Below are 13991 nucleotides of genomic sequence, written 5' to 3'. Positions count from 1 at the left end.
TCCCGGAATAAGCTCCAGGAGTTCTCTGTTCCAGGCTCTCCTATCAGGATGATGAAAATCGGCAATTAACACCACCGGAGGAGGACAAGAGAGATATCCGGCAATCTCCAAAGAGGGGCTTCCTCCGCTCTGCCTCACTAGGTGAATACTCACACCTCTCACTCCAGATGTGACCAGCCAGGTATCACCCCCCAGATGACTGGTCAGGCATTCAGGTGGCTGAGAAACTGCCATGGCCTGGCTCAGACAACTCCCACACAGTGGCTGCCCAGTGATGAGACAGGATTCTAAGGGCAGGGCTTGTTGGGTGGAACTTGACCATATGCTACCTGATATGGGAGCCAAATGGTAGAGAGAAGGTGATCCAAGGGCCACTAACATGGCTTCTACACCTCCCAAGGTATGAGCCTCACAGGTCTGTGTCCCCTTTCCCTGTGCTGATCACAGTTCTATGGCTGGCTTTGTAGGTCGAAGGGCCTCCTTCCACCTGGAATGTCTGAAGCGACAGAAGAATCAAGGGGGAGACATCTCTCAGAAGACAGTCCTGCCCTTGCATCTGGTTCATCATCAGGTAGCCCAGACTTTCAGATATGTCACTGGCCATCACCCCACAGGCTACAAAACCCCCATGATTATGGCAAATCCCAAGACACCATTCAGTCTTCCCTGTCTTGACCACTCATAGTCCCAACCCCTGGCCCTAACAGCCCCCGATGAGGGCACTTGTCCACACAAGTGAGAACGTTAACAAGGGGTGTCAGTTCCCAGGGTGGAGATGTAGCAAATACTGGTGAACAGGAGCTCCTCATGTGGTCCCAAAGGATCAGCAGTGCCAGGATTCTGCCTCATCTTTCTTCCTACAATGGTGCAGATGTTCCCTCCACAGACATTGGCTTACACTACAGAGCACTCAGGCGGATGTACTTACATAGCGTTACTTATAGATGTACTTATACAGAGTTGCAAGATACACCAAAACATAGAAATGATCAAAGATTCTGCCAGCAACATGGTCAGGAGGAGACTGATATTCAAGGAAGGCAGGTCCAGAGAGATTTGACAGTTGAAGTATCTCTTGGCATGGCTGACTCCAACTGAGTCAGTGAAATCCGAGACACCAATGTCCAACATAATCTCAGGATCTTAGAAATAATGCAAACCTCAAAGAACCAAAGGCCAGTCTCTTACTTCTGGGCAAATTAGGGTCTAAATTTCCTAAAGTTTTTACCTCTCAAATTGTATACTCCCTCACCACAGGCCCATGCATTAGATGATTTCTTTTAATACCCAAAGGCACTCAACTGCCAATCAAAACTTATAATGTGCAAAAGATGGCCATTGTGGCTCAGCTAAGTTGATATGATTTCGGCTCAAAGTATCCACTGTTTTGCTTAGCCGATGTGGCATTGCCAGCATACATATGATTTCCACTGGGCTTTCTGGAGTATTGAGCATAGCCTTATACTTCCCTCAGATCTCCAGGGAACCAGGGACCCAGGCTGGACACCATCAAGAGCTGTGGGCAGGGGAGGCAGGCGGGGGGGACACTGCATGTGCTATTTAAAAAGATTTCTAGAAGTTCGTTTCACCCATCTATTCTTATCATGAGGTTAGGAACCTCTGCTTTATTTACACTCCCCCCTTCATGCCTTTCCACTACCCTCCAACCCACTGCCATGTTCCCTTTCCTCTTCCTCTCCGTCTGGGCTTTCCCACTGCACACTCTCCCATGGACACTTCCACTCAGAGAAATTGTTGTGGTGGTGACATGGAGGTCAGAGGATACAATATGTAAATAGTCTAATCACAGCACAGTGTAAGATTTGAACAACAGCTCAGAGACAAGCTGAGCTAAGGATCAGCAGGACATTCTTAATAGCCTAATTGTAAAAATTAAAACAATAAGCACTGATTTTTTTTCTAGCACTTTATGGTGCTTCACAGACCATATTGCACTTGAACCTCACATCAACCCTGCAAGATAGGTAGATAGAGGGCATTCGTGTTCTGGTTTTAGAGCTGATGAGGGCAGCATTCCTGGTAGACTGCTCACGAGAAAACCAAAAGCAAAAGAATTCACTGCTGACTGGTGATAGGGCCAGTGCTGAAAGGCAGACGAGCTTGATTCCACTCCTTTGCAACTTTCTGGATTTGGAGGAGAAGGCGATCACTGCAGACGGACATGATCACAGAATATATTTTAGGGTGGCAGACATGAGCACTGGGTCGTGATGGGCGGGGGGGGGGGGGTGGGATTCAGAGGGCTGAAAATGATGGATGTGGGCTCCAGGTAGATGGAGCTCGCTGGGAACAACAGCTGCTAGGAATAGGCAGAGGCCTGACTGCTTCCAATAACCCGTGTTCCTTGTGTGTCCGCAGGCATTGGCGGTGGCAGGCCTGAGCCCCCTCCTCCAGAGAAGCCATTCCCCCAGCACATCCCCCAGGCCCTGTGCCACCCCACCAGCCACTCCAGGCAGCCGAGGCTGGCCCCCACAGCCTATCCCCACCCTGCGGCTGGAGGGTGCCGAATCCAACGAGAAACTCAACAGCAGCTTCCCGTCCATCCACTGCAGCTCCTGGTCTGGGGAGCCCACACCCTGTGGTGGAGGTGGCAGCACCATCCGGAGAGCCCGGCCAGTGTCCCTCACTGTGCCCGGCCAGGCTGGGGCCCAGGGCAGGCAGTTCCACGGCAGTGCCAGCAGCCTGGTAGAAGCGGTAAGTGACCCGGAGCTGCACAGCAGGCAGACAGGAGGAAGGAAAGGCTGAGGGCAGCAAGGGGGCTTTGCATGAAGAATGGAGAAGGGAGGATCTGGTCCTTTCCCAAGTAGAGTGGATGTCGAGTTTCTTGGCCAGAAAGACCCTGACTCCCAGGGTCCACTGAAGAAGGGCATGGTGTGCAGAAAATGGTGATCACACAAGACGCTATAGTCTTCCGCTTGGGCCGGGCCTGCTGTAGGAGGAGAAAGTACTGAGCAACATAACCCTGCCACAGGCCAGTGAACCCCAAGCAGGGCCCCAGGCACCAATTTACAGCCAGTGGTGAGCTCTGAGGGCTCCAGATGCAAATGTGGGCCTGGGCTGGGTTTGTTCAGTATCAGTATCTGTGGTTCTCGAGCCTGGGGCTCATTAGAATAACCCAGGAGATTCAGAAACCTAGGACACATTAAATGGATATTTTTTAAAGCCCTTTGATGATTCTAATGCACAGCCAGGGGTGAGAATCACTGTTCTAGAACAAGAATGCTTCCGGCTCCTCCATGCTCTGCCCTGGCCAGAGCAGCTAATGCACTCCTGGCACCACATTTTGGGGGACTGTGACAAATTGGAACAAGCCCAAAGGGGAACACAGCAAGGGGTTGGCAGGGTCCCTAAATGCCATTTCCTATGAGAACTGTCGGGGGAACTAGGGAAGCAAACCTGGAGGGGGGACAGCCTAGGAGGCCACGATAGGCATCTCAAACCTGTGAGGCCCCTCATGTCCTGGGCAGGGGCTCTTAAGTGCAGTCCTGGAGCGGCAGATCAACCTTCCAGGTGAACGGATTCAAGGTCACATGAGGAAGACCTTTCCAACAGAGCTTTTCCCAAATGAGGAGGGCTTTCCTATAAAGGGGTGAGCCCACCATCACTGGACACATGCAGGCAGAGACACCGCCCATCCAGTCGTCAGGCTGTTGTGCAGGAGGTGGAGAGTTAAACCAGATGACCTCTAAGGTCACTTCCAGCTCCGAAGCCCTGTTCTTCACTTGACCTTGATTATCCCTCATTCAGTTCACAGATTTCCATTGAGTGCCGTCCATGTGCAGGCTCTGTTCTAAGTGCGGGGATATAGCTGAGACACCAGTTTTTGCTCTCATGAGCTCATGCTGTGGTGAGGAGACACAGACAATAAATAAACATGTGTGTGGCATGTCCCACAGGGTGGGAGCTCTGAAGAAAACTTAAGCAGGAGAGGAAATAAAGAGTGATGGGGTGAGGAGCAGGACAAATGGAACTGGGAGGAAGGCATTCCAGGCTTCATTATGAATCCCTTCCCCTTGGCTCAGAGCCAGTCACTAAAGCAGCCTTTAGGAAAGAGGGAGCAGCTCTGGGATCACCTGCTGGCCTTTGGAGCGGGAACAGAAGCAGGTGCAGACATGCCATTCTGCACACCTCCCCACAATCCTCTCCCACAGAGGCAGCCAGCCAGCAATAGGCAAGGGGCACAAGGTAACAAAAGGTTAACAAGTTTCACAAAAGGAGGATGAAGGTTTCTTGGCAAGAATAATATGACAGGCATGTGGGGGTGGCAGGGAGGAGAAAAGACAGGGTGGGCTGGGTTCTACCTTAGACAACGGCCCAGCAGCACCCCTCTGGCCCCCTCTGTAAGTTGAGTTCTCATGTGTTTGACAACAGTTTTTGAGTGCCCCAGCCAAAACATCTCCCCTCCAACCTACGCACCCCTGATTCCTTTGGGCAATGCTCTGTGTCCACTCCTTTCCTGTGAGCACCCCTACACACACACACACACACACACACACTTCCCAAAGTTACCAATTATACGCCCCTTGCCCTAGCCCTAAAGAGAAGAGTCAAGCTCCAGGAATAATGTTCCTCTTTGGTTCTTCTTCATGGTCCTCCCTTCCCGCTTCAGGTCTTGATTTCAGAAGGACTGGGGCAGTTTGCTCAAGATCCCAAGTTTATTGAGGTCACAACCCAGGAGCTGGCTGACGCCTGTGACATGACCATAGAGGAGATGGAGAACGCCGCAGACAACATCCTCAGTGGGGGCGCCCAGCAGAGCCCCAATGGCACCCTACTACCTTTCGTTAACTGCAGGGACCCAGGGCAGGACAGAGCAGAGGGCCAAGAGGGCGAGACCTGCGCGCCCACCCTGGCGTGTCGGAAGAGCGAGGAGGAGCTCCAGGACAGCAGAGCCCACGTCGGCAGCCTGTAGTAGCTAGGGCTGGGGAGACGCTGGGTTTTTTATTTGTTTCAATGTTCCTAATGGGTTCGTTTCAGAAGTGCCTCACTGTTCTCGTGACCTGGAGTTAACCGGAACAGCGTCTTCATTCATTTCGTTGGGACAAGACGCAGAGTTGGGTGGTGGTGGAGAGCCAGTTTTTCGGGGGGCATGGAAGGCAGCAATCCCAGTTTGTGTTGTGTGCACAGAGGTAGAGTGGTGAGGAGGAGTGGAAGAATCAGGGAGGGAGAGCAAGAGAAGAGACGTCTGCCCTCGCCTCCGGGCATGAAAGAGAACCTCAGCTTCCTGCGGTAGCCCTCACCAAAAGGACCCTATGTCAAACGGGTGTCAACTTTGCTTGTAAAAAAAAAAAAAAAAAAAAAAAAAATCATTTTGCACATATTCTGTATGAGCCTCACTGTCTCCATAGAGCCAGGGCCCTGTGGATTTGCAGAAGGAAGCAGGGGTAGGACTTCAGCGAGGACCCAGCCCCATCCCAGAGAGGGAGGAGGAACAGCAAGAGGCTGCAGGAGCTCGGGAACCCGGAGCGGCTGGCGGGGGGGCGCGTGGCAGCCTCACCGCCAAGGCCCCGGCCACGCCCACTCGTCTGCGTCAGGCTCACCTAGCCTGCCCTGGGCTCCAGCTCCAGAATGGCGGCTGGGCCTGTGTTGGCGGGAAGGGGCAGCTGGCGCTGCCTGCCAGGGAAGGGGCAGCCAGTTCTTGACGCGACGAGGTGGTGCTGAGCTTCTGTTGAGCGCTCTTTTGTTTTGTGATTTGACATATTTCTTGACAGCATGTTGCAGTTTTCGTTTTTTTGGTTTTTATTTTCATTTTGTTTTCCCAGGGGGAGGGGAGGAAGAAGTGTTTACAAAGCTTTGTAGCCACCCACCTTACTGTTTTCACTTTTGCAAATGTAAATCGGGTTTGGTTTTACTGTATTATTTAAACGATTGTGGTTTTCTTTTTCTACGGTGGGTTCTGTGGAGCCGCTGTAGTCCGAGTTTTACCAGCCATTGTGTATGCGCAATAATTTGTTATAATTTCCGTAGGTAGTAACAACAATTTTTGGGGTTTGGTTTTATAATTTAAAGTAATGCACTTGATGTGGTCTTGCACATATGGGTGATTGAGTTGGGTTCTTTTTAATGCTGGGTGTATCCGTGGGTGCCAGAGAGCGGAAGCACGGATGAGAGAGTCTCTGTGAGTGTGTGTGCTACGTGTGTGTGTGTGTAGTGGGTTGTCTGGGCACATGTCCTACGTGTGTATGTGCACCCATGCAGTGCGCCCATGCGTGAATGAGTGTGTCGCTCCCCCTTTCTGGTCTAACTGTGGGGAGATCTGAATCTGGGGCCATTTGAAAGCAAAAACAAACCACTGTCTCTGCTTCTGAAACGGGAATCAGTAACTCTTTGCATTTTCTGTCCCACAAGATATGCAAAAACAATGCAATAATATTCATTTTAAAAATACAATTGTGAGTTGTGTTGGCATTAAAGCTGTATTTAAAAAAAAACAGAAATTTAAGGGAAAAACTCAAGAAGGCGTTTTGCTTCGATATATTCCGTGTAATGTTTTATTGCATTGATAATGTTTCTGTTGAAGAAACTGTTATACTTGAATTCAGGTCAGTTTCAGTATTTTACAAATATTTTTTTAAAACTGAATTGCAATTGTGCCAAGCGAATATAATGAATTGAATTAAGTTTGTTTTTGAATTCACTTCTTGTATATTTTGCTGCATGTAAGTAAATCATTTTGTATTTGAAGTGTGACAAGCTTTACCCTTGAACTCTGAAGTGCTTTTCTATATGTGGTTGGGGGAAAGGGAACGAATATTCTTTTAATTTTTACAATGAGCAAAGGTATCACCAGTATAAATCATTACCCCGCGATCCACAAACAGGTTTGGACATTACTGTTTTGCATATCTTGTGTTCGCTTCCATTTCCCTCAATTTTTCCAAAACTATATAAGTATATTCGTACTACATCTTGCTTTGAGAGACCAGGACATGTCTTATTCCTGTCTTCGTTCTATCCACTCTGCTCCAGTTCTCTGATATGGACTTTCTCTAGGGACACTCCTTCACCATGAGGGGACATCACCAGGCTGGCGTCAACGTCCCCCATGGGAGAAGTGGCTGGCTTTTCTGTTCACTTTCACCGCACAAACTTTCCTCAGTGGTTTCCTCAGGAAAGTGTATACTGACTTGAGAGGATGGAACTAGAGTCGGGCTGGTTGGAGGGAAGGGAGTCCTCCCCCTGGCAACTGCTCTACCCAAACTCAGACGGCAGGGGCCAGAGAACAGCAACCAGGTAAAAATCTTTGTCCATCCAAACGTCAGCTCTGTCTTATTCACTTCATCTCTTCCTCTCTGGAGCAGGATTTCTTCCAGACCCACCCTCGTGTGTGTGGCAGCCATGGAAGGGACCAGGACTGGGGAGGACGTGTCAGGAGTTCACAGTGATAGTGGAACCAGAGACTTTGTGGGAGCATCTCTTATGCCCGTTTGTGTCTACCTAGAACATCATCCTATTGGTGCTGTTTCCTTCAAATAGAGTTCAACAATGATGGTTGAAAAGGAAGTGATTTGGGGAAAACAGGACCAAACCATTCATCCAGGATTTACTCATTGAATGTCTTCTGGTCCCAGTGTGCTCTCAGCCCTTATATGAGCAGCCTAGAAATTAAAGTTGGAGAAAGTCCACTACCCCAATGAAGATGAATTTCACTTTCAAGGACTGATTCATGAAAAAGTGGAGAAATGTGCCAGATACTCCCAGGTTAACTTACTGTCTAGAAGCAGGAGGGTTTCTTCCTGTTTCTCCAAGCCCAACCCATCCAAACATTTTTGGTTTGTTTTCAGTGCTGTGAAGGCCTTCTAGAAATTAGGTGTCATCCTTTGTCTAGTTTCCCAAGATGTCTGCCACTGTGCTGCTAATATTTTAATTATGATGGAGAGGGGAGCCCTTTTGGATTAATACCTGGTTCTTGCTGTACGTTTGGTCCCTGGATAGAAATTTGGAATCTTAATTGACTACATGCACACAAACACACACACAACATACACACTCAGACTTCCTGCTGCTTTTTTCCTTTTAGACTTCTTCTGCATCACCAAATCTCATTAGCCGGCTGCAGGCCGGGCTCATGCCAGCTACCCCCAGGGCCGTACCTAAGTATGCCCCTTACCCTTCACCACTCATGCCTACAAGGTCCCTTCTTCTTTATAGTCATCTCTGTCAGAAGACCAGCTAGCCTTGCACCCTATAGGGACAATGTCAGCAGTGACAAGGGCATCTGGCCCTATGCCTCTATGAAGGAAAGGAGTTTCATATGGGAGTTCCCTGTCTAAAGCCATGAGTCTTTCTGGCATGACCTCATGGTCAATTGGTAAAGGGCTGACATAAGATACTTGTCATCATGACAGACTGGTTAAATCAGTCATGAAATCCTGAACCTCGTCCATTAGATGTTTACCCTCCACCTAGAGCAGAACTTACCCCATGACCTTGTAAAACATAATTGTCAAATCTTCTAAGAACGCTTAAGTGGCAGGAGAAAGCTGCTAATGGCTGAGGACCAACAGGACTTGAAGAAGTGCAATGTAAGTTCTGGGGGCGGTGAACGCGATTTTTATTTGTCCTCTGAATGGCCCAGACTCTTTTATTTCCACACTTTGGCTTTTTAGTAGTCATGTGTGTGATTTTCAGTTGTCTCCTTTCTGTCTGTTTCTAGAAAGTTCTTTTTGGTCTTGAGCAGAAAGAGAAGAATATTTTCCTAGATTTTGGCTTGATCCATGAATTTTTCTCTGCTTTGCTTCACAGGCAATTAGTTATAGTCCCTCCCCTCACCTTCTAAGTCTGACAGGCTGCCCTCTGACTGGGAGGTCCAAGGACAAAGGAACAAGGCTTCCTTACTCTGTCTTTATCCTATGACGCTGCTTCCAAATCTCAGGGGCTTGTCTGGAGAGAAGCTATCATTTTCTCACAGCCATTTTCCTTCCAGAACTTTTCCTGATCATTCACTTAAAGATAATAAGGCAACCACAGGAGAAGTGTACCTTTCAATGCCTAAGTAATATCTTTCTGAGAAATAAGAACACCCTGAAAATGAAGAGTTTGGAAGGTATCAAAAGGGTTTCATAGAAGCCCGTTGATATATGCCCATCATTCCTAAATGTCAAGATATGTAGCAAGAACCTAGTTCAGGCATACAAAATAACCCTGGTAGTCAGGTTTTTAGCCTCATCAAAGTACAATTATAAATGTTACTAAGGAGGATGAAAGCATCTCAATCCTGAGGGACCTAGAAAAAAAAATGAAGTATCATTGTCTAAGAAAAACTATTTAGCAAAGAGACCAGAAAAGGGCAATCTGGTTTCGAGAAGACTCATTTAAGCCCCAAGTTAGTAAAAAAAAAATAATAATAAATAAAATAAAAATAAACAAAAAAAATAAACAAAAAAAGACATAGCTCTGGTCAGGGGAAAGTATTGGCACAGAGAGAACAGGAAGGGAAATGGGCCAAAACAAAGGGTATGTCTTGACTCTTTATGCATCTGTCCCCATTTTATGGAAAGAAGTGTCCAGTTCAACCACCCACAATGGCAAGAACAGGGGAGAGGCTGATGCCTCAAGGATCAACTTTAGAAAAAGAGAAAACTAAAGTTTCCATCTGGCATTGTTTTCCCAAACTATTTGGCTAGATGTGGGGTATCTGCCACACTATCTTTCCTCTCTGCTGGTGTCCCTCCCCTTGTATTAGCCAGTATGCCACCTGAAACTGACTCTAGTCAGTTGGAAGGTATGAAGGGAGGCCTAATGTCACTCACGGCGAAGCTCCTGGTCACCACATCCATGTTCCCCATCAGCTCCCTCTGAGGAGACACAAGGAAAGGAGACAAGGGAACGAAGTGTCCTACAACTGTCAGGGAGAGAGAGGGCCTCTTTTCCATTCCCCAAGCCATTCTCTCTATTCCAGCTTCCTGCCCAACCCCCCTTTTTCCTTCTCCCCACCTCCCAGTCTAGTCAACAGAAGAGTTGAGAGGAGTCCAATGTGCAGATTCTTACATAGTTTCTTTGTGAAACTAGTTCTGGTTTTAACTTTATTTTTTTTATTTCAAAGCAATGAAACTTTGCTTTGAAGCCAGATACCAATAGAACAGGTGGTTTCTGCCAGACTTCCACATGGTTGGGGAGATATTTGAACACCACACACACACACACACACACACACTTCCTTAAGGAACAGGTGCTAGTGAAGGGGTTGAGCTCTGCACACATGATATTGTCCTCCCAGAGGACTGAGCACTGTGTAGAGAGAAATGGAGAGAGAACCAGAATAACTTCCTTGGGTAGAAATAGTGTCATCTGAACCTATTATTACTGTGAACTAAATATTATTTATCTATATTGAGAAATACTACTACTTCTAAAATCAAGACTTTTCCCTCACATGATTTTAAGAGTCTTGCTCCACAGCAGATGCAGTGGTATAGACCCTTTGGCCCTTTGGCTCTCCAGTATTCTAGAAAAGCCTTTTGATGGGTCTCTGAAAGGGAATTAGAGATTGCCAGAAGGATATATTGAGCTGAGTTGAACAAATCTATTCAACACTGAGAGCAGAGTCAGAGTTGGGACTGTCCACAAAAATCCCCTAAATCTCTACCAAATTAAGAAAGACAAGACAAAGACGAGAAAATTAAACAAAAGCTTCAAATGTTACATCACCAAATATTCTCCCTTCAGATCAGATGCTGGCCTCTCCACAGCTATATACTCTCTTTTGGGGGACATCCCATACACCCCATTTCCCAGAATCTAATGACTTTCATAAGGTTCCTAGAAAGGGCAGCATGACATTTAATCTACCATAAATCAGACATTTACTACAAATTTGCCATCCAAAAATCACTCATGTACTTCATACATAAGAAAATGTTTCACCTAGATCATTATCAGAAAAGTCTCTTGATGGAAAAGGTTGTACATCTTAAGGGAGGGTAATTTCTATGTGAAGAGCTGTGGAAATAGGATGGTTCCTATTTTCAGTTTAAGCCTGAAGAACTCTTGTTCTGATATTCTTGGAGCCCCGGAGTGTATAAGCAGAGGAATGAGGAAGATGAGGGTGAGTGGGCACCAGCGTCAGCACTGAGTCACTGCCAAGGGATGCTGAGGGCTGCAGGTTTCAGACCCCCTGCATGAAGTCTCTCCTGAGCCTGCAACCAGGAAGGAAGAGAAGAGAAGGTTCCCTTCTGTAGAGTCAAGGAGGAACAAAAGAGGACAGGTCACTGCATCCTGTACCAAGCCCCCTCCCCCAAAGATTTCCCAACATGGGGAAACTACATTAAAGCTTAAAAAAAAAACTTGGGAATCAAGGGTAGACGGTAAACAAACAACCTTGTGCAAAGGGCTCCTTTGTAAGGCAACTCCAGTGACCCAAATGCTATGGGCTCTTTTCTGCTTGCACACATCACACCACCCATGCATCAAGCTGCATCCCATTCCCCCATGTTTGGAATCCATCTCTTGGTTTCTCAACTAGATTATGCACTACCCCATAGCCGCTTTCTGCCCTGCCCAGAACATATGCTGTTCTCCTAGAGCCTCATGGGAATGAGGTCTAGCACCAAATAGGCTGTGGGTATCAAAGGCATAAACAAATTTGGACAAATCTGTGATGGTAGTAGTTGAGAGCAACCTGTGGAAAAACACACAAGTTTGTTAAGAAATTGGGTGGTGGGTCCCCAGCTGATGAAGCACTGGAATGTCTGTTACTCTCATAATCATCTTGTTTTAATACCCTAGAGCTGCCAAGCAAAATTTCCGTCCACATAAGAGGCTCCAGATACACCCCCCTCTCCTCATGTCCTCTTGCTCAGGCCCGAACCAATTTGTATCATGCTTGTTCTCAGAGCATCACAGAAAGATGAACGGTGCCTCCATCGTCATCCCACTGCCTGTCACCACCCCCCACACCCCTGCACACCCCTCCTCTCCAGGCTCCACGACTTCACAGTCTTACTATTGTAAATACTGTTGTACAGTTTGTAATCATCAACTAATCCCGTTGTCAAAGGCCTCGCCTGCTGCGCCTTCTCGCCCTTGAGAAAGGCCAGGGAATCTAGAAGGGGTAACCTTTCGAGAAGAGCTTCAGGGTCATCTCTGTGTGAGACGCTATGTATATTCCTGTAAGATTGCATTTTTATCTAAGGAATGATGTTATTTAAAAAACAAACAAAAAAACAAAAAACAAGAATTGCAAATAAATTTCTTAACAATGTCTACACTGGTTTTATCGTATCTTCCACATCCTTCCTCTTCTTGTGTTTCCTACAGGTTACAAAAATACACTTAACTGCCAGATTACCCTCTCAGAACCTCCAGAGGGTGGGGGCTGGGAAAACATGTGAAATCTGAATCCGATGATAATCTTTAACCTTATTTCAGCAATTTATTCACTCCTTCCAATGAAAACGTTAACAGAAAAACAAAGTTGACAAGGAAAGAGAATAGGAGGAATTGAATGGATAATCCACAAAACAGAAGAGCAGCTTCCCCCCCTCCCCCCCACGATATTTGGAAAGGCATAAAATTGGTTTTGAATGAATGAAGGGAAGAAGGGAGGAGGGAGGGAAGGGAGAAAAGAAGGAGGGAGGGGAAGATCAGATTATGTATATTAAAGATTAAAAATTCAAGGTTCTTTTTTTTGGGTTCTGTTTTATTATTAAACTGGCTCTGACAAAGCTTCCAGAATAATTCCCTGTGTAAAAATAATTTGTCCCAGAAATCCATGTGTCTTAGTTGAATACAATTATAACAACAGAAACCCTCCCACCGTTGGATGTTCAAGTCCATTTTAGGAATTAAAGGACATCAACCAACTTCCCTACTTCTCCAGAGCCTCCCTCCTCCCTAGCCCATCACCCATACCCTAAGCTCTGAAGTCTAGGGCCCTATGAGGAGAACAGAGGAGTGAAAGAGCTGGGGACAGTAGCTACCAGAGCAGGCTGGGAGGACACTCCACAGGGACCTGCCCACAAGGTCACAACCCATCAGCAGATCCAGTCATTATTAAAGCACCAAAGTTTGTAAATGATACCTTTAACCAATGAGAATAGATTCAGGATTCACCCTATAATGAAATTACTCTGCTTTGCATTTTGTATGCTTTCCTGAATGGGAGTAAAAGGAGTGGAGGGATAGCCCATGGCAGGAATTAAACATAACCGTAGGAGCACATCACCAAACTGAGGCATCCCTTATGTGTGCAGGGCCTCACTTCTGCTTTATAATTTGGTGTCAGCTCCTTCAGCCTGGCCTGGCCTTCAAACACTCTTCCTATATCAGGTCTACTTCTGCCCATTTCTTCCTTTGTCCTCACAAGAAAGAGGACAAAGATACTAGATATCAACTAGATATCTAGGTACTAGATATTAACTGGGCTGCACTTGCTAATGGGCTGAATTACTGCATGGTAAAAAAAAAAAATCAGTATACATACATGACACTCCCTCTTGTCCTTTAATTTTCTAACCTCCATGTAATGAGCAGAACTAAGCATTCTTTCTACAAATCTCTATCTCTTATTTTTTTCTCCCTTTGTTTCCATATGGCTTGCCAGGTAAGTGGCTCACCAGTCCCTCAATCTCTTGCTCTTCACAGCATATAGGGATATATTAGCCCAAGAATTAGTCTGTGAAAAGTGGGGGAGCAGAAGACTCTGAACTCACCAAGAGCCAAAATGACGGGCTCCAATCCAGCCTTCACAGAGCATTATGTTGTACATTATCAGACATTATTCTGGCTAATGATAGAGTAACATTTACTTTCCAACTGACTACAATGCCATGTATATAATTTCCTGGGGAATCCCACAGGGAGGAGAGGCAGGGCAGAATTTGGCACTCTTGAGAAGTTCAAAGAACATCAAAATCCCCCATCACAAAGGTTGACAATTTAAGCCCAAGTGTTTCAATGATGCTCCACTGAGATTCTATGTAACACAATTTCGGAATCAGAAAATATAGTTATATATTTGAATACCATTA

General features: G+C 46.5%; 1 protein-coding gene across 40 annotated transcripts in view; it reads left to right on the top strand.

Annotated features, from left to right (window-relative positions):
* Positions 1–12225, top strand: part of CACNA1C (calcium voltage-gated channel subunit alpha1 C) — a 753388-nt gene extending 741163 nt beyond the window's left edge. For all 40 annotated transcript variants that reach the window (XM_045061160.1, XM_045061161.1, XM_045061174.1 and 37 more), the window contains 4 exons: positions 35–141; positions 468–571; positions 2380–2715; positions 4631–12225. In XM_045061160.1, the coding sequence (XP_044917095.1) occupies positions 35–141; positions 468–571; positions 2380–2715; positions 4631–4933 (850 nt within the window). In that variant the 3' untranslated portion in view covers positions 4934–12225. The remainder of the gene's footprint in view (positions 1–34; positions 142–467; positions 572–2379; positions 2716–4630) is intronic.
* Positions 12226–13991: the final 1766 nt, after the last annotated feature.

This window comes from Felis catus, chromosome B4 (genome assembly GCF_018350175.1).
Source record: "Felis catus isolate Fca126 chromosome B4, F.catus_Fca126_mat1.0, whole genome shotgun sequence".
In the NCBI taxonomy this organism is placed as follows: Eukaryota; Metazoa; Chordata; class Mammalia; order Carnivora; family Felidae; genus Felis; species Felis catus.
The sequence above is the reverse complement of the archived record's forward strand: the minus strand, read 5'-3'. Positions and strand labels throughout refer to the sequence as shown.